At 40.1% G+C, this 14,966-nt stretch overlaps 1 protein-coding gene across 4 annotated transcripts; it reads left to right on the forward strand.

Moving 5' to 3' along the window:
- Positions 1 to 1,683: 1,683 nt before the first annotated feature.
- On the forward strand, positions 1,684 to 14,012 carry LOC139384470 (tropomyosin alpha-1 chain-like). 4 transcript variants are annotated; one of them, XM_071129250.1, is made up of 10 exons: positions 1,684 to 2,127; positions 2,688 to 2,813; positions 5,436 to 5,569; positions 6,444 to 6,561; positions 8,003 to 8,073; positions 8,253 to 8,328; positions 8,539 to 8,601; positions 8,799 to 8,868; positions 10,795 to 10,873; positions 11,340 to 14,012. In XM_071129250.1, exons 1-10 carry the CDS (start codon positions 2,014 to 2,016, stop codon positions 11,341 to 11,343), a joined length of 855 nt encoding a protein of 284 aa, XP_070985351.1. In that variant the 5' UTR covers positions 1,684 to 2,013; the 3' UTR covers positions 11,344 to 14,012. The 4 variants fall into 4 exon arrangements, with proteins under 4 accessions (XP_070985351.1, XP_070985353.1, XP_070985352.1 ...); XM_071129252.1 differs by lacking the exon at positions 10,795 to 10,873 and having other exon boundaries at positions 1,690 to 2,127; positions 12,363 to 12,529; XM_071129251.1 differs by lacking the exons at positions 1,684 to 2,127; positions 2,688 to 2,813 and adding an exon at positions 3,921 to 4,164.
- The last annotated feature ends 954 nt before the right edge of the window (positions 14,013 to 14,966 follow it).

Consider the following 14,966-nt stretch of genomic DNA (forward strand, 5'->3'; position numbering starts at 1 on the left):
CTGCATAACATTCATGCGACAAAGCAATACCAATTGTACATACCTTTGTGTGCCTCCTCTTCAGTATACCTACAGACACACACAAATAAGTTGGCAGTTTAGTCATCTGCACCCAATGCAGCTATAGCTTTCAACATATTCATACCTCTTTGTTGATTGACATCCACTGTCTATTTTCTGTTTTAGAACTAATTTTAAAAGCGAGAAAGTGCCAAACACAGCCATTTGCACAAATATGAAAAGATAGATAGTATCACCATAAAACAATATCAATTTAGATCATACAAGGGAGAAACCTTAAATTGAGGAGATCTTCCAAATGTTTAGTTAAGTGCCTGAACCTGCTGTTTTCTCAAATTCAAATCCAAATGTTTCTGTTGGGCAGTTAGGCACCTGCAAGAACCCACAAGAACTAAGGAGGATCCTTGATGAACCCCACCTCCTATGGGGTTCTTGGAAGTAACTTTTGGGGGCATTTTTCAGTGCCAATAACCCTAAGGTTCTTCAACGAACTTTGAGGATCTTAGAAGAATCCTTGTTGAAGCCCTATGTACAGTATGTAACAGGTGCAACTTGTGCAAACAAGACGTTCCTAAAAATACCCCTCAAGAAAACATGGGAGGAACAGAGAGGACAATAAGAAGAGGTTATTTGAGTAGATGTCACTGAGCCAACCCAGGATATGGTGATATAAAGATGTCATTGTTTGTGTTGTTGTTCTGTTCTTCTCCTTTATGGGGTATAGGCCTACAACAGCAGTAACTTTCACACACATATCACCTAAAGTTTAAACCAATGTTCTGTACGTATGAGTACTATAAAGTAAAATGTACTATAAATGTAAGTACTAGACATAATTTTTTCATTATCTTCCCCATAAAGATATAGCCTAGAAATGATTTAGTTAAAAGTGAACTTGAGGGTATATGTCCATACCATGCAGCCAATCACAGTGTGTTTGGACAGGTCTCTGGTTCCTCCTCCACTGTCCATGTGTGACAGCTGTGACTGACTCCCCTGGACCTGTGAGCTGTCACAGAGAAAGAGGGGCATTGCTGAAATGCCAAAGCACTCGTTTCTTACCCTGTGGCCATTTTGAATGAACTCCAAGGCACTTATAAGCTCAATGTTATGCCACTGTTGAATATAACACTATCTGATGCCCCTCTTCAGACTGTGAACAATATCTTGAGGGACTTGTTGACGTGCTCCTCTTCTCTCTACTGTGTGGTATCACTGACAGAACACTTCAGCATAGATAATATGACACCCCTCCCAGGGACAATCCCTTTTAAACATTAGACTGCATTTGTCTGCTTTAATAACAGTTTATTTTGTCTTTGGAGATCAAAGTTACATGACCCCATCTCTCAGGTGTTATGATTCATAGTGTGGGAGACACAATTATTTTAAACATGAATTTGGTTGGAGGATTGGTAACATAAACAACGATTACTATGGCAATATTTATTCCTATAAATATGACTCTATCAAGCCTTCTTTGAACTGCTGTGTTGAGCAAATGTAAGTTATACTACCAGAATGAAATGAGCAATTCCAGTCAAAGATCATGTTTTTGTTGTTCACCTTCACTTCCTTGTGCATAAACTGACCCCCACTCCCCAAACTGACTTCCTTGGCTGTAGCCTACGTCTAAGAACAGTGTTTGAAAAAGGAACAGACGTCTTTGAGGGGGTGCCACTTTCTCGCCCATAACCCATACATAGTCTTATCAACGGTAAAATGTACTGGATCAGCGAATCGCCGAGGAGAGCCATAAAAAATGCAGGACCCGCAGAAGAGAGCAGCTGCCGTCGTTTCCCCAAAAAGTTTTTGCTATCCATGGGGATCTAGTAACTCCTCTGCTATAGTACATATTTGACAAGCTACAGTCGGCTCGAGCTTGCACTCCTGCTTCACGTTCAGTGTGGTTCAGACGCGCGGAGCTTCTCAGCGTTTTAACTCAGTTTGTTTTTTGTCAGTTGGTGAGGCCACCCCAACAACACAGCAGTCATGGACGCCATCAAGAAGAAGATGCAGATGCTTAAACTCGACAAGGAGAATGCCCTGGACAGAGCTGAGGGAGCTGAGGGAGACAGGAAGGCAGCGGAGGACAAGAGCAAACAGGTTGGCATCCATAGAGAAATCGGGTTCAGTCTTATTTCGCACGGGTGCCTTTGGCACTGTGCGTCAAATGTTTGGGCACGGAGTGCTTTGGAGCGTTCTCTCTCTCGATATGGATTAAATTAAGTCTCAGAGGATGAGTATGAGGATCAGTATTGATTGTTGTATTTAATCATATTAGGAATATATTTGTTTTTAGGGCGTGACAATATTTTATTATTGGACTCCAGGAAGTTTTAGAAAATATTTCCTGTTTGACCGATTCATTTATTATGCAGGATTAAGCCTACTATAAACTAATATTCTTTGATCAGCGTTATATTTTTTTTTACCATAAAACATGAATAGCGTAGTCTATTGATTAAAGTATGCCACTCTAGTGTTGAGTGGATTGAATACATTAAATGTAAATACTTGTACAAAGACAAAGACATCATGAAGCATTTGTAAGTGTTTGCCTTCTGTCCATGACTCTTGGCTTTTGTTTTCTTCCCTTTTTTTGTCTGTTTCTGGCTGTGCGTCCACTCTGTTTATGACTGATGATATTATCCACCAACTATCAGCTTGAGGATGACCTGGTAGCGCTGCAGAAGAAGCTGAAAGGAACAGAGGATGAGTTGGACAAGTACTCTGAGTCTCTTAAAGATGCCCAGGAGAAACTTGAACTCGCCGAGAAGAAAGCCACAGACGTAAATTGGCATAAACCTGTCCGAAGTGTTAAAGTACATTCAGGAGGACCACGAACAGTCTGCTAACATTGAACCTCAACATTTTTCATTCTAGGCCTAGTCATCATACATATATACATATAAGTTAGGATTATTTTATTGTTTCAGTTTGGAATAGCCTACATAATTGTTTATGGTTAATACCTGCGTCTTCATTAGGCTCGACCATTGGCCTGCCATTCGCAATATTCCACATGTGTTCATTGAAACCGAATAAGACTGAGTAGACCAACTGTAGGCCTAACAAATGTGCCTTGTGTGCCACCCTCCTCGAAGATGCAAGCAGAAGGTTAAATTTAGCTGTGTTTTATATGGCCAAGATACAGCTGACAGGTTTAGGCAGTGTACCCTGTTTGGTTAAAATGGGGGCCCGTTTAGAACTTCAGTTAAAAGTTTGGTGGAAGGTTTTGAATATTTTAAATACCTTTAATTTAGATTTGTAGGTATCATACATTATATTCCACTCGTCAAATTAAAACGTTTACTTCTCCTTTTATTGAGAATGTTGTAGGGGATGCCAATAATTAAACGTTTTGTTCTTAAAGGAAACATGCATCTTATTGTGTCAGTTTAGAAAGAACACCAAATTATGATAGTAATTATAGTAAAAAAAAACATTAAACAGAAATGGTACCAAAAATATTTATACTTTAAGTAACCCATATATCTATCATTATTATGAATTGAGATAATCATGTTACTTTTGTCCTTATAATCGATTTTTATTTTTAAATACAATTAATGTCTTTAAATACATTTTAAATGCTTATTTTAAAACGTTTATTATAGGTTAAATCCCCCCATAATAAGTGAATATCCCAGATATGATGCGCAATCACAGCACCACTAGCATGAGCCTGTAGGGGGAAGGGGGTTGGGGTGCTCTGAGCAGAGTGCCCATTATAGGCTAATGGCCAATAAGTCATTATGACATAATCATATTATCTCACTATAATACAATAAATAAAAACCTCTTTAACGAAATATTTGTGATATTTTGAGGAAATTTTGCGCAATGTATGAAATGTGTTACTTCCGGTGTCATTTAGCGCAAGTCCCAGCCTCCCCAGTAGCTGTAGGAAAAAACCACAGAGACGTGAGCAGATTTTCTCATCCCGGCATCGTTGCGCGTTTCTGTCCCGAGAACCGTTAGAAAAAGACATAGGCGTAAACAAGCGAAATGGCCGGGCTAACGTCGTTGGAAGCTGTAAAAAGGAAAATTAAAGCATTACAAGAGCAGGCTGACGGTGCAGAAGAGTCGGCAGAGAGGCGGCAGAAGGAACTGGGTCTGGAGAGTGATGCGAGAGAATCCGTAAGCCCTGGCTAATAATTTAAGACAATTAGTCTGCAGCCTGCCTGACGACAGTATTAGTATAAATCTGATCAACACGCTTGGTAGAACGATAGACAGAATATAGATGATTTTACGGTACTAAAAACGTCAATATTTTGTATGTCATGTGATGTGCTAAAGGGATGGAGAAATGGGACAGTGAGAATCAATTTAATGGTAAAACGTGCCAGGCAGGAAGGCTCCAAAATAAACACATTAGCTTAGGCTGCTGCAGTTTCAGCATGCTCTAGTCGATCATACACTATCATTCTACACCTCCTGTAGCTACATACATTTACATAATTGTTAGCTTATTATGTTTATATTGGTCAGTGCCTTTCCAAACATACCAATTAGACCTATATAAATGTATATTTTATACAATCTTGTCTATAGAATGTTATATATAATGTTGGAGATTAGCATGAAATTACAGGGGCTCTCGAGTGGTGCAGTGGTCTAAGGCACTGCATCTCAGTGTTAGAGGGGTCACTACAGACCCTGGTTCCATTCCAGGCTGTATCATAACTGGCTGTGATTGGGAATCTCATAGGGTGGCGCAAAATTGGCCCAGCGTCGTCCGAGTTAGGGTTTGGTTGGGGTAGGTCGTCATTGTAAATAAGAATTTGTTCTTAACTGACTTGCCTAGTTATTAATTGATTTTTTATATCACCTTAATTTAACCAGGTAGGCTAGTTGAGAACAAGTTCTCATTTACAACTGCAACCTGGCCAAGATAAAGCATAGCAGTGTGAACAGACAACAACACAGAGTTACACATGGAGTAAACAATAAACAAGTTAATAACACAGTAGAAAAAATTAATTAAAAAAATAGTCTATATACATTGTGTGCAAAAGGCATGAGGAGGTAGGCGAATAATTACAATTTAGCAGATTAACACTGGAGTGATAAATGATCAGATGGTCATGTGCAGGTAGAGATACTGGTGTGCAAAAGAGCAGAAAAGTAAATAAATAAAAACAGTATGGGGATGAGGTAGGTAAATTGGGTGGGCTATTAAATGAAGGTTAAATAAAATACAGTGTGGTCTGGGCCCTTATCCCTTTCTCACACATTTAAACCTTAATCCCCTATAGTGTTAAGAAGCCCCCCACAGAGGTGTCCAAATATGACCCCCAACCTCCTCCATTACACATCTCTCCAGATACTGTATTATGCAAGAAAGTGTGACTGTCTGAGTGTGCATCAGGTTGACATTGTGGTTTCCCCATGTTGTGCTCACTTAGGCCGAGGCTGATGTAGCTTCCCTGAACAGACGTATCCAACTGGTTGAGGAGGAGTTGGATCGTGCTCAGGAGCGTCTGGCCACAGCTCTGACCAAGCTGGAGGAGGCTGAGAAGGCTGCTGATGAGAGTGAGAGGTGAGCAGAGCAGAGACTCCGACTCTGTATCATACACTACACTCGTAGACAAAAAAAGGTGCTATCTAGAACCAAAAATGGTTCTTTCAGCTGTCACCATAAGAGAAGAATGTGAAGAACCACTTTTGTTTACGGGTAGAACCCTTTTGGGTTCCATGTAGAACCCTTTCCACAGAGGAACCTAAAAGGCTTTTACCAGGAGTCAAAAATTATTCTCCTATGGGGACAGCCGCAGAACCCTTTTGGAACCATTTCTTCTAGGAGTATAGACCCAGCCATCATCAGACCCGTCAGTCTGTCTCAAACACAGTCATCAACACCGAACCCATATAGATGACATCAATCCACATGACCACAGTAATAATATTATAATTTCACTCTTAAAAGTGTTCAGTAAAGGATGCATTATAAAGGGATTGTATAATTTCAGCCAGTAGTTTTAGAAGAAGCCAAGCCGAGCGAAAATTGTGCACAATTGTGTACAACGACATCCATTTCTTATATGTTACATCCTGCATTTTTTTTTTACAATATTCTGCAATTCATATGATACAGTATGTTATGAATTCCAATAAGTACAATATGTGACAAATTTGTAAGTGCTTAAGATCATGTTCAATCTATTTAACTAGCACACCTATTGAGAAGAGTTAATGTAAAATATACATACGCACACTGTACCAGATTTATTGTGTTACAATAGCCAAGTGCCAAATGTAGTTATGGCCCCCACAGTGTGTGGACTGTTGGGCTGCAGATTAATGTCCTCCTGTTCCTTTTAGTTGATCAACATTTTATTTCTTTAAAAAACAAGACAACATGCAATGTCCTCCTATCCCTGACATATGTTCCCCCCGTTTATTCCATCCCTCAGAGGCATGAAGGTGATTGAAAACAGAGCATCGAAGGATGAGGAGAAGATGGAGCTGCAGGAGATCCAGCTGAAGGAGGCTAAGCACATCGCTGAGGAGGCTGACAGGAAATACGAGGAGGTGAGTTTCCTAGCATTCCTTAGGCTGATACTTTATGATATACAGAGCCTTCGGAAAGCATTCAGACCCCTTTACTTTTTCCTCATTTTGTTACGTTACAGCCTTATTCTAAAATGGTTTAAATAAAAATAAATCCTTATCAATCTACACACAATACCTCACAACGACAAAGCAAAAAGGTTTTTTTATTTAAAAAAAATAAATTCATTAAAGATAAGAAAACAGAAATACCTTATGTACATAAGTATTCAGAATCTTTGCTATGAGACTCGAAATTGAGCTCAGGTGTATCCTGTTTCCATTGATCATCCTTGAGATGTTTCTATAATTTGATTGGAATCCACCTGTGGTAAATTAAATTGATTGGACATGATTTAGAAAGGCACACACCTGTCTATATAAGGTCCCACAGTTGACAGTGCATGTCAGAGCAAAAATCAAGCCATGAGGTCGAAGGAATTGTCTGTAGAGCTCCGAGACAGGATTGTGTTGAGGCACAGATCTGGGGAAGGGTACAAAAAAATGTCTGCATTATTGACGGTCCCCAAGAACACTGTGACCTCCATCATTCTTAAATGGAAAAAGTTTAGAACCACCAAGACACTTCCTAGAGCTGGCCACCCGACAAAACTGAGCAATCGGGGGAGACTGGCCTTGGTCAGGGAGGTGACCAAGAACCTGATGGTCACTCCGACAGAGCTCTCGAGTTCCTCTGTGGAGATGGGAGAACCTTCCAGAAGGACAACCATCTCTGCAGCACTCCACCAATCAGGCCTTTATGGTAGAGTGGCCAGACGGAAGCCACTCCTCAGTAAAAGGCACATGACAGCCCGCTTGGAGTTTGCCAAAAGGCACCTAAAGACTCAGATCATGAGATACAAGATTATCTGGTCTGATGAAACCAAGATTGATATCTTTGGCCTGAATGCCAAGTGTCACATCTGGAGGTAACCTGGCACCATCCCTACGGTGAAGCATGGTGGTGGCAGCATCATGCTGTGGGGATGTTTTTCAGCGGCAGGGACTAGTCAGGATCGAGGGAAAGATGAACAGAGCAAAGTACACAGAGATACTTGATGAAAACCTGCTCCAGAGTGCTCAGGAACAAAGACTGGGGCGAAGGTTCACCTTCCAACAGGAAAACAACCCTAAGCACACAGTCAAGAAAACGCAGAAGTGGCTTCGGGACAAGTCTCAGAATGTCCTGGAAAAATTGAAGTGGTCTGAATACTTTCTGAAGGCACTGTACTTCTGAGGTCCTCGTGTGTGTGTGTGTGTATGTGTGTGTGTGTGTGTGTGTGTGTGTGTGTGTACGTGCGCGCGCGCTTGTGGGAAACAGACAGCATATAGACCTGTACATGAAACTAAACATATAACATATTGATTGCTTGGTGCACCAATGTGGTATAGTGATGTGTTGTCCTATTATGGGTGAAAACAGGTCGCCCGTAAGCTGGTCATCATTGAGAGTGATCTGGAACGTACAGAGGAGCGTGCTGAGCTCTCTGAAGGGTAAAAACTTTGGAACCAACCACAAAATACAGCACAATTTACTGCTTTGGAGACAACCTGTTGTTACTCTTATTGTGTGCTTATTGCCCTGTTATAACTCTTGTTTCTTTCCCCCGTCGGTCCTCCTATTGCATTCGTTCCTACCCCTCCTCTGCTCCTTACCATACCTAAAACACCAGCAAATGCGCTGAACTTGAGGAAGAGTTGAAGACAGTCACAAACAACCTGAAGTCTCTTGAGGCTCAGGCAGAGAAGGTAGGTGTCTGTTTAGACAAATGTATCTCTTCTCAGGTCGTTGCAGTCAGGGGTTATATCCCCATTGCCTGCTAGTGTAGCCATAGAGATAAAGGGAGGTAACTCTATTGAGTAGGCCCACTCATTTCTGCCTGTTATCCCTTGAACCAGTTCATGTCGGTAGTGCTGTGATGATGACTCTCTGACCTGCGCTCCACTATGTCACTACAGTACTCACAGAAGGAGGACAAGTACGAGGAGGAGATCAAGGTTCTCACAGACAAGCTAAAGGAGGTGAGTTCCCTTTAGCATTGGCAAATTAGCTAATGTTTCCATTAACTTTACCATTAGCTAAAGTGGGACATTAGCGTTAGCACCATAGAAAGGGTGGAGAACACTAGACATTGTATTATATATCTATGTTGGAACATGTTTTGGTGTGATGAGGATGGGAGACACTCATCACATCTTGTCTGCCTCTTGTGCCACAGGCTGAGACCCGTGCTGAGTTCGCTGAGAGGTCCGTGGCCAAGCTTGAGAAGACCATTGATGATCTGGAGGGTATGGACCTTTTTTCCTTTCATTTCATATATTGTGAAGCATTTTCTATGTGAAAATCTGAGGTAAGTTGTATAGTAAAACCGGACATATACAGTGCCTTCAGAAAGTATTCACACCCTGTTTTTAAAATTGATTACATTGTGTCACTGGCTTACACACAATATCCCATAATATCAGAGGAATTATGTTTTTAGAAATGTTCACAAATTAATTAAAAAATGAAACGTTGAAATGTCTTGAGTCAATAAGTATTCAACCCCTTTGTTAGGACAAGCCTAAATAAGTTCAGGAGTAAAAATGTGCTTAGCAAGTCACATAATAAGTTGCATTGGCACACTGTGTGCAATAATAGTGTTAAAAATTATTTCTGAATGACTACCTCATTCATCTCTGTACACCACATATAAAATTACCTGTAAGTTCCCTCAGTCGAGCAGTGAATATCAAACACAGATTCAACCACAAAGACCAGGGAGCTTTTCCAATTTCATGCAAAGAAGGGTACCAAATGGTAGATGGGTAAAAAAAACTAAAACACACGCATTGAATAACCCTTTGAGCACGGTGAAGTTATTAATTACACTTTGGATGGTGTATCAATATACCCAGTCACTACAAAGATACAGGCGCCCTTCCTAACTCAGTTGCCGGAGAGGAAGGAAACCGCTCAGGGATTTCACCATGAGGACATTGGTGACATTAAAACAGTGAGGGTTTAATAGCTATGATGGGAGAAAACTGAGGATGAATCAACAACATTGTAGTTACTCCACAATACTAACCTAAAGGACAGAGTGAAAAGAAGGAAGCCTATACAGAATTAAAATATTCAACAAATCCATCCTGTTTTCAATAAGGCACTAAAGTAAAACTGCAAAAAATGTGACAAAGAAATTAACTCTATATCATGGATACAAAGTGTTATGTTTGGGGCAAATACAACACATCACTGAGCACCACTCTTCATATTTTCAAGAGTGGTGGTGGCTGCATCATGTTATGGGTATGCTTGTCATCTGCAAGGACTAGGGAGATTTTTAGGATAAAAATAATCAAAATAGAGCTAAGCAAGGGCAAAATCCTAGAGGAAAACCTGGGAGACAAATTCATCTTTCAGCAGGAGAATAATCTGAAACAGAAGGCCAAATATACACTGGAGTTGCTTACCAAGATGACATTGAGTGGCCTAGTTACAGTTTTGGTTTGAAAATCTATGGCAAGACTTGAAAATGGCTGTCTAGCAATGATCAACAACCAACTTGTCAGAGCTTGAATAATTTTAAAAAGAGTAATGTGTGAAGTCTAACCTTTCATCACCTCCTCTGTGGTGTCATCAGATACTGCATCTACATTCTGCACAGTCAGTTCTGTGCTAGGCAGACTAGGCCAGTGCCACAGCTGACATTATGCAGACCTACAGTCAGTATTTGTTAGGCTAGTGCAGGCCAGGGAAAGAAATGTCTCATGCTGCTGTTGGTGTGACTGTGGCACTGTAACTGTGGAATTACAAAGCATTCACAATGGAGCTCTATATAATTTGGTTGGAGACCATGTTGTCATTTCCTTCTGGAAAAGAAAGCAGCGACACACTATACCACTCCGATGTAATATGTATTAATTAGATACAAACATTTCAACACCAAGCTGCCTTCATCGGGGTTTCGGTTAGTCGTTTCCTGATTGGTCTAAACAATCTAACAGGGCATTAGTGGCCTGTGCACATCCTATTGCTCCCTTATTCTTTTTTTTGGTTTGACATTCTATTTTATTTAATTGTTCTCTGACAATCCATAGTTTTTTCCTACCTTTTCCTCTCCTTTCTTTGCTCTGTCTATCATCTCTGTTGTTGTCCCCAACCTCCTTCATTATCACCCCATCGATGTCATCTCCTCCACCTCTCCTCCTCCTCCACTCCACCCATAATAGATGAGTTGTATGCACAGAAGCTAAAGTACAAGGCCATCAGCGAGGAGCTGGACCACGCCCTCAACGACATGACCTCCATGTAATCTATCACCTGCTTGTGTCTGCTTGTGCGTTGTGCATAGGTCCCACCCACTCACAGTTTTTTCTACTGTACACTCCCTCTAGTGGCATATGTTTTGTGTGTTTCATTTGTTTGGATTTTTCCACTCACATTTTAGTTTCAGTGCCTACTAATCTGACTCACTTTACGCTTCTGCCATGCAACAGCAAATAGCTTTTGCCTTTTGTAGTTAACTAGTGGCTTTTTTGTTAGGCTGAGAAAACTATATAGAATCTAACATGCATTGTACAATCAGTTTTTACATGCTTTTAGAAACATCTAAATTGAACTTCCAGAATAGTGTACCTCTCAACCCTTTTTGAGTACCTGGCTCTGCTTTCTGTTCTGTGTGCTGTGGTTTCCATCCTGCATGTCATATCAGTCACGTGCCTTTCTACGATTTGTCCCTCCAACGCGTTTTGTTTTTCCTCTCATTCTTTTCCAGTTAAATTGTTTACATCATTTCACAACCATCACAGACGCCACCCGCTGGTTGAGAGGCCTCTCTCTACTACAACTATGTGGCAGTATCGCCCAACATCCTGTCCCATATGTCTCCACATCTCTTCTTTACCACAGCACCACCACACATTGGGCCTCTGCTGCTGCTGCCATCCTATAGACCACCTTTTGTACAGAACCCTGACTCATTTTGCTTTCTGTAAAATAAACTTTACATCCATCCATGTCAGCCATCCTTACCCTTCAAATCTGTAGTTCTTAATTTCCTTCATTTCATTTCCTGTCTTTAAATGTTTCTCTGTTTAATTTATTACTGAGCAGCTTTGAATAAAACCGAAAGTTCCTCTTCACAAACATATGTTTTTTGATTTGATTTTGGTTGGCACTATGTACTATGGTAGTAGTATTAACAAAAAATGTGCTTACATTTGGACAAAAGCACATCCACCGAGCTTATTGTTTTAAAAAAGTATACAGGTGTTTATTGACAGGGATAGGCAAGAAATTAAGAGGGAGAGAGAGCTAAAAAAGATTGTGTAGAGGTGCGGTGGGACAGGGATTTGACCCCACTCAGGCAGTGGATTGTTTAAGTGCAGAGGGCTGCGGCCATGACCTCTCTACCAACCTCAGGCATGGTTTCAACTTCTTTGACCAGCCGAGTAATTGACATGGATTGATCAGAAACTGAAAATGTACCTGTTTTAGCATCCTCAGCATTCCCGACAGTCACACTTTGCTTCATGTTCAAAGCCAAAATATAATAGTGACGCGTAACATTGGGGATATTCTGTAAACATATAATTCAGCCATTTCACAGTCACACCATCTCCACATTGAGGTGAGGGAGCCATTTCTTAGTTTGCATATAGATGTGATCATTTAGGCAGAGGGTAGAAAACAATGGTATTTGTTGTGTGTGCTGTTGTAGCATGACACGACTCTATCTTTCTGTACTAACACACTTTGTTCTCTCTATTTTCTCTTAACCTGCTTTCTGACTGCAAAGACCCTCTGTACCAGCAGCTTGAGAAAAATCGTCTTCTTTACAATGAACTGAGAGTGGTGTTAAATCAGGATTAAACTATTACTGGATGTGTTGTGAAATTACCACTGTGCTCAAATTGGATGAAAAAAAAATGAAAGGCACTCTTCATTTGTGGCACAACATTAAAATACCTTTGTCTTGTCATGTCATTGGCCGTAGACATTTGTCTGATGCTGTGATGGAAATATAGGCTAATGTGTGTCTCTGACACAAACCTAAGAGTCAGGCAAAGACAAAAACATATACATATTGGATCATATTAATCGGGAAGAATTAATTGGACTGTAGATAATGCGGAGCATCAGAGAAATGAAATGCATGTTCACATTGCAGGTGAAGAGGGCAGGTTTCACAGACTCACAGATGGATTTAAGCACAGGCCTATTTTAGTTTAGTTAACCAACATCTGGAATTGTTATTTCATGAACAGCAATTCGATTTAGATAACATAAACTGGATCACTGTCTATAAGTCTATGACTGAAAGATTGTCCATTGTACAGGAGTAATTCTGGGCATAATCTGGGTCTGTGAAACTGACCCACAATGATATGATATATATATGATAAGGCTTGATATGAGTGTGCATTATAACAATATCTACTGACTGTGGTTGACTAAGGATATACACAGGGACCACCTTTTAATGTTTTAACTATAACAATCTTCATTCAATATTATTGGGTCTGTGAAACTCTTGGTTAAGTCATTTTCATTGTGGTCAAAAATGATAGACTGCAGGCTTAATTTTTATGTTGCACACATAGTGATGAATTTAACATGTTTAATGGTACTGTATATTGACAGACAAACTCTATCAGGCTAATGATGATAACTTTGACTTGTGTCAAATGTTGGATCAGACACTCATGGACCTCAATAACATGCAACAACATGGTCCATTATCACACAAGACTGCACCGCTCACCTGCTGTGACCTGGTCCAGCATTACACCATGATCACACCAACACTCACCTGCCGTTGCCATGGAGGGCTCCTCCGTGCCCTCTTTGTGGAGATCTCTGGGACTTGACTGTTTTCTCAGCTCTCAGAGGGGCTGAGAAAACAAACACAATGGACTTTAACTGGATGTCAGCTAGACAGCAAAGCAGACATATAGCTGAGCAGTCACTTGACTCATATACCATTTATTTTTGTATGTTAAAGTGACATTTAATTGATAAAATGTGCACTTGATTTATTCAAGCTATTATAATGAACAGGATTACTCTTGACCAATTAAGCCATAACCGAAGCCAAGGTTTAACATTTGTACTTTTTTATTCTGCTTTTGTAACTTGTTCCTTAGTTATTTATAGTCCATGTTTCTTTATGTACATGCTTCATATGTATGTGCTGGTGCCTCAGTGATATACAGTACTTATATTTAAAAGAAAGTAAGCATGTGCAAGAAAGTAAGCATGTGCAATATGTACCTCCAGCATGTTCATTTAATCTCAAATAGATCGACCTAGATCATTTCATGTCCAGTGTCTGCCACAGGAATGTTTTTTTTGTTGTCAAATAGTATACATGTTTGATTTGATGGTGTCTCTTGTTCATTTTATTATGTGAATGTAATATATAAATAAAAACCCACAATCACATTTATGAAGTGTCACTTTCAGAAAACATGTTGACATCTGTAATCTATTCTATTATTTTACAGTGGTTACACTGTAGATAAGGGGTACAGTTAGAATCGTAGTCCAGTCTCCACTAAGTCAACTGTGATTTTGTTGAAATCCATTTGAATGCCCTTTAGAAAGCTCTGGCTCATATTTTTTTTACAAGTGGAAGCAGATGTAGTGTGTGAAGACTACACTCTAGTGTTGGTGTGAAGCTACTGCACAATGATCATTAACTCGCTCTCCAAGGCTGTGTTTACACATGCATCCCATTTCTGAACTTTCTCTAATTGGTCTTTTGTCAAATTAGACAAACTTTTTTTGCCCCAAAAAATCTGAAATAGGCTGCGTGTGTAAACACAGTCTAATACTACTTACAAAACATATAATCATTATAATCAACCAAGGTGGTACCACCTTGAATTGATCCATTTAATTAAAAAAATGATATTTCCAGGACCATGCATAGCCTACTATTTGTGTCATTTTGCAGTGATATAGAAACAAAACAAAAAAAACTTTCTTTGGAGTGATAAAATTGTGTTTTTTATGAGGATAATTCTTTCTCAAATGCCAATGCACTGAAAATGCAATCCATGAATATATGACACACACACACATATATATGCACATAATGCACATATTATGTGGTGAAAGGACAACAACCTCTCCAGACAAAGGAGATGATTGTGGACTACAGGAAAAGGAGGACCGAGTACGCCCCCGTTCTCATCGACAGGGCTGTAGTAGAGTAGGTTGAGAGCTAGTTCCTTGGCGTCCACATCGTCAACAAACTAACATGGTCCAAGCACACCAAGACAGTCATGAAGAGGGCATGACAAAACCTATTCCCCCTCAGGAGACTGAAAATATTTGGCATGGGTCCTCAGATCCTCAAAAGGTTTTACAGCTGCACCATCGAGAGCATCCTGACGGG

Source organism: Oncorhynchus clarkii, chromosome 26, assembly GCF_045791955.1.
Source record: "Oncorhynchus clarkii lewisi isolate Uvic-CL-2024 chromosome 26, UVic_Ocla_1.0, whole genome shotgun sequence".
In the NCBI taxonomy this organism is placed as follows: Eukaryota; Metazoa; Chordata; class Actinopteri; order Salmoniformes; family Salmonidae; genus Oncorhynchus; species Oncorhynchus clarkii.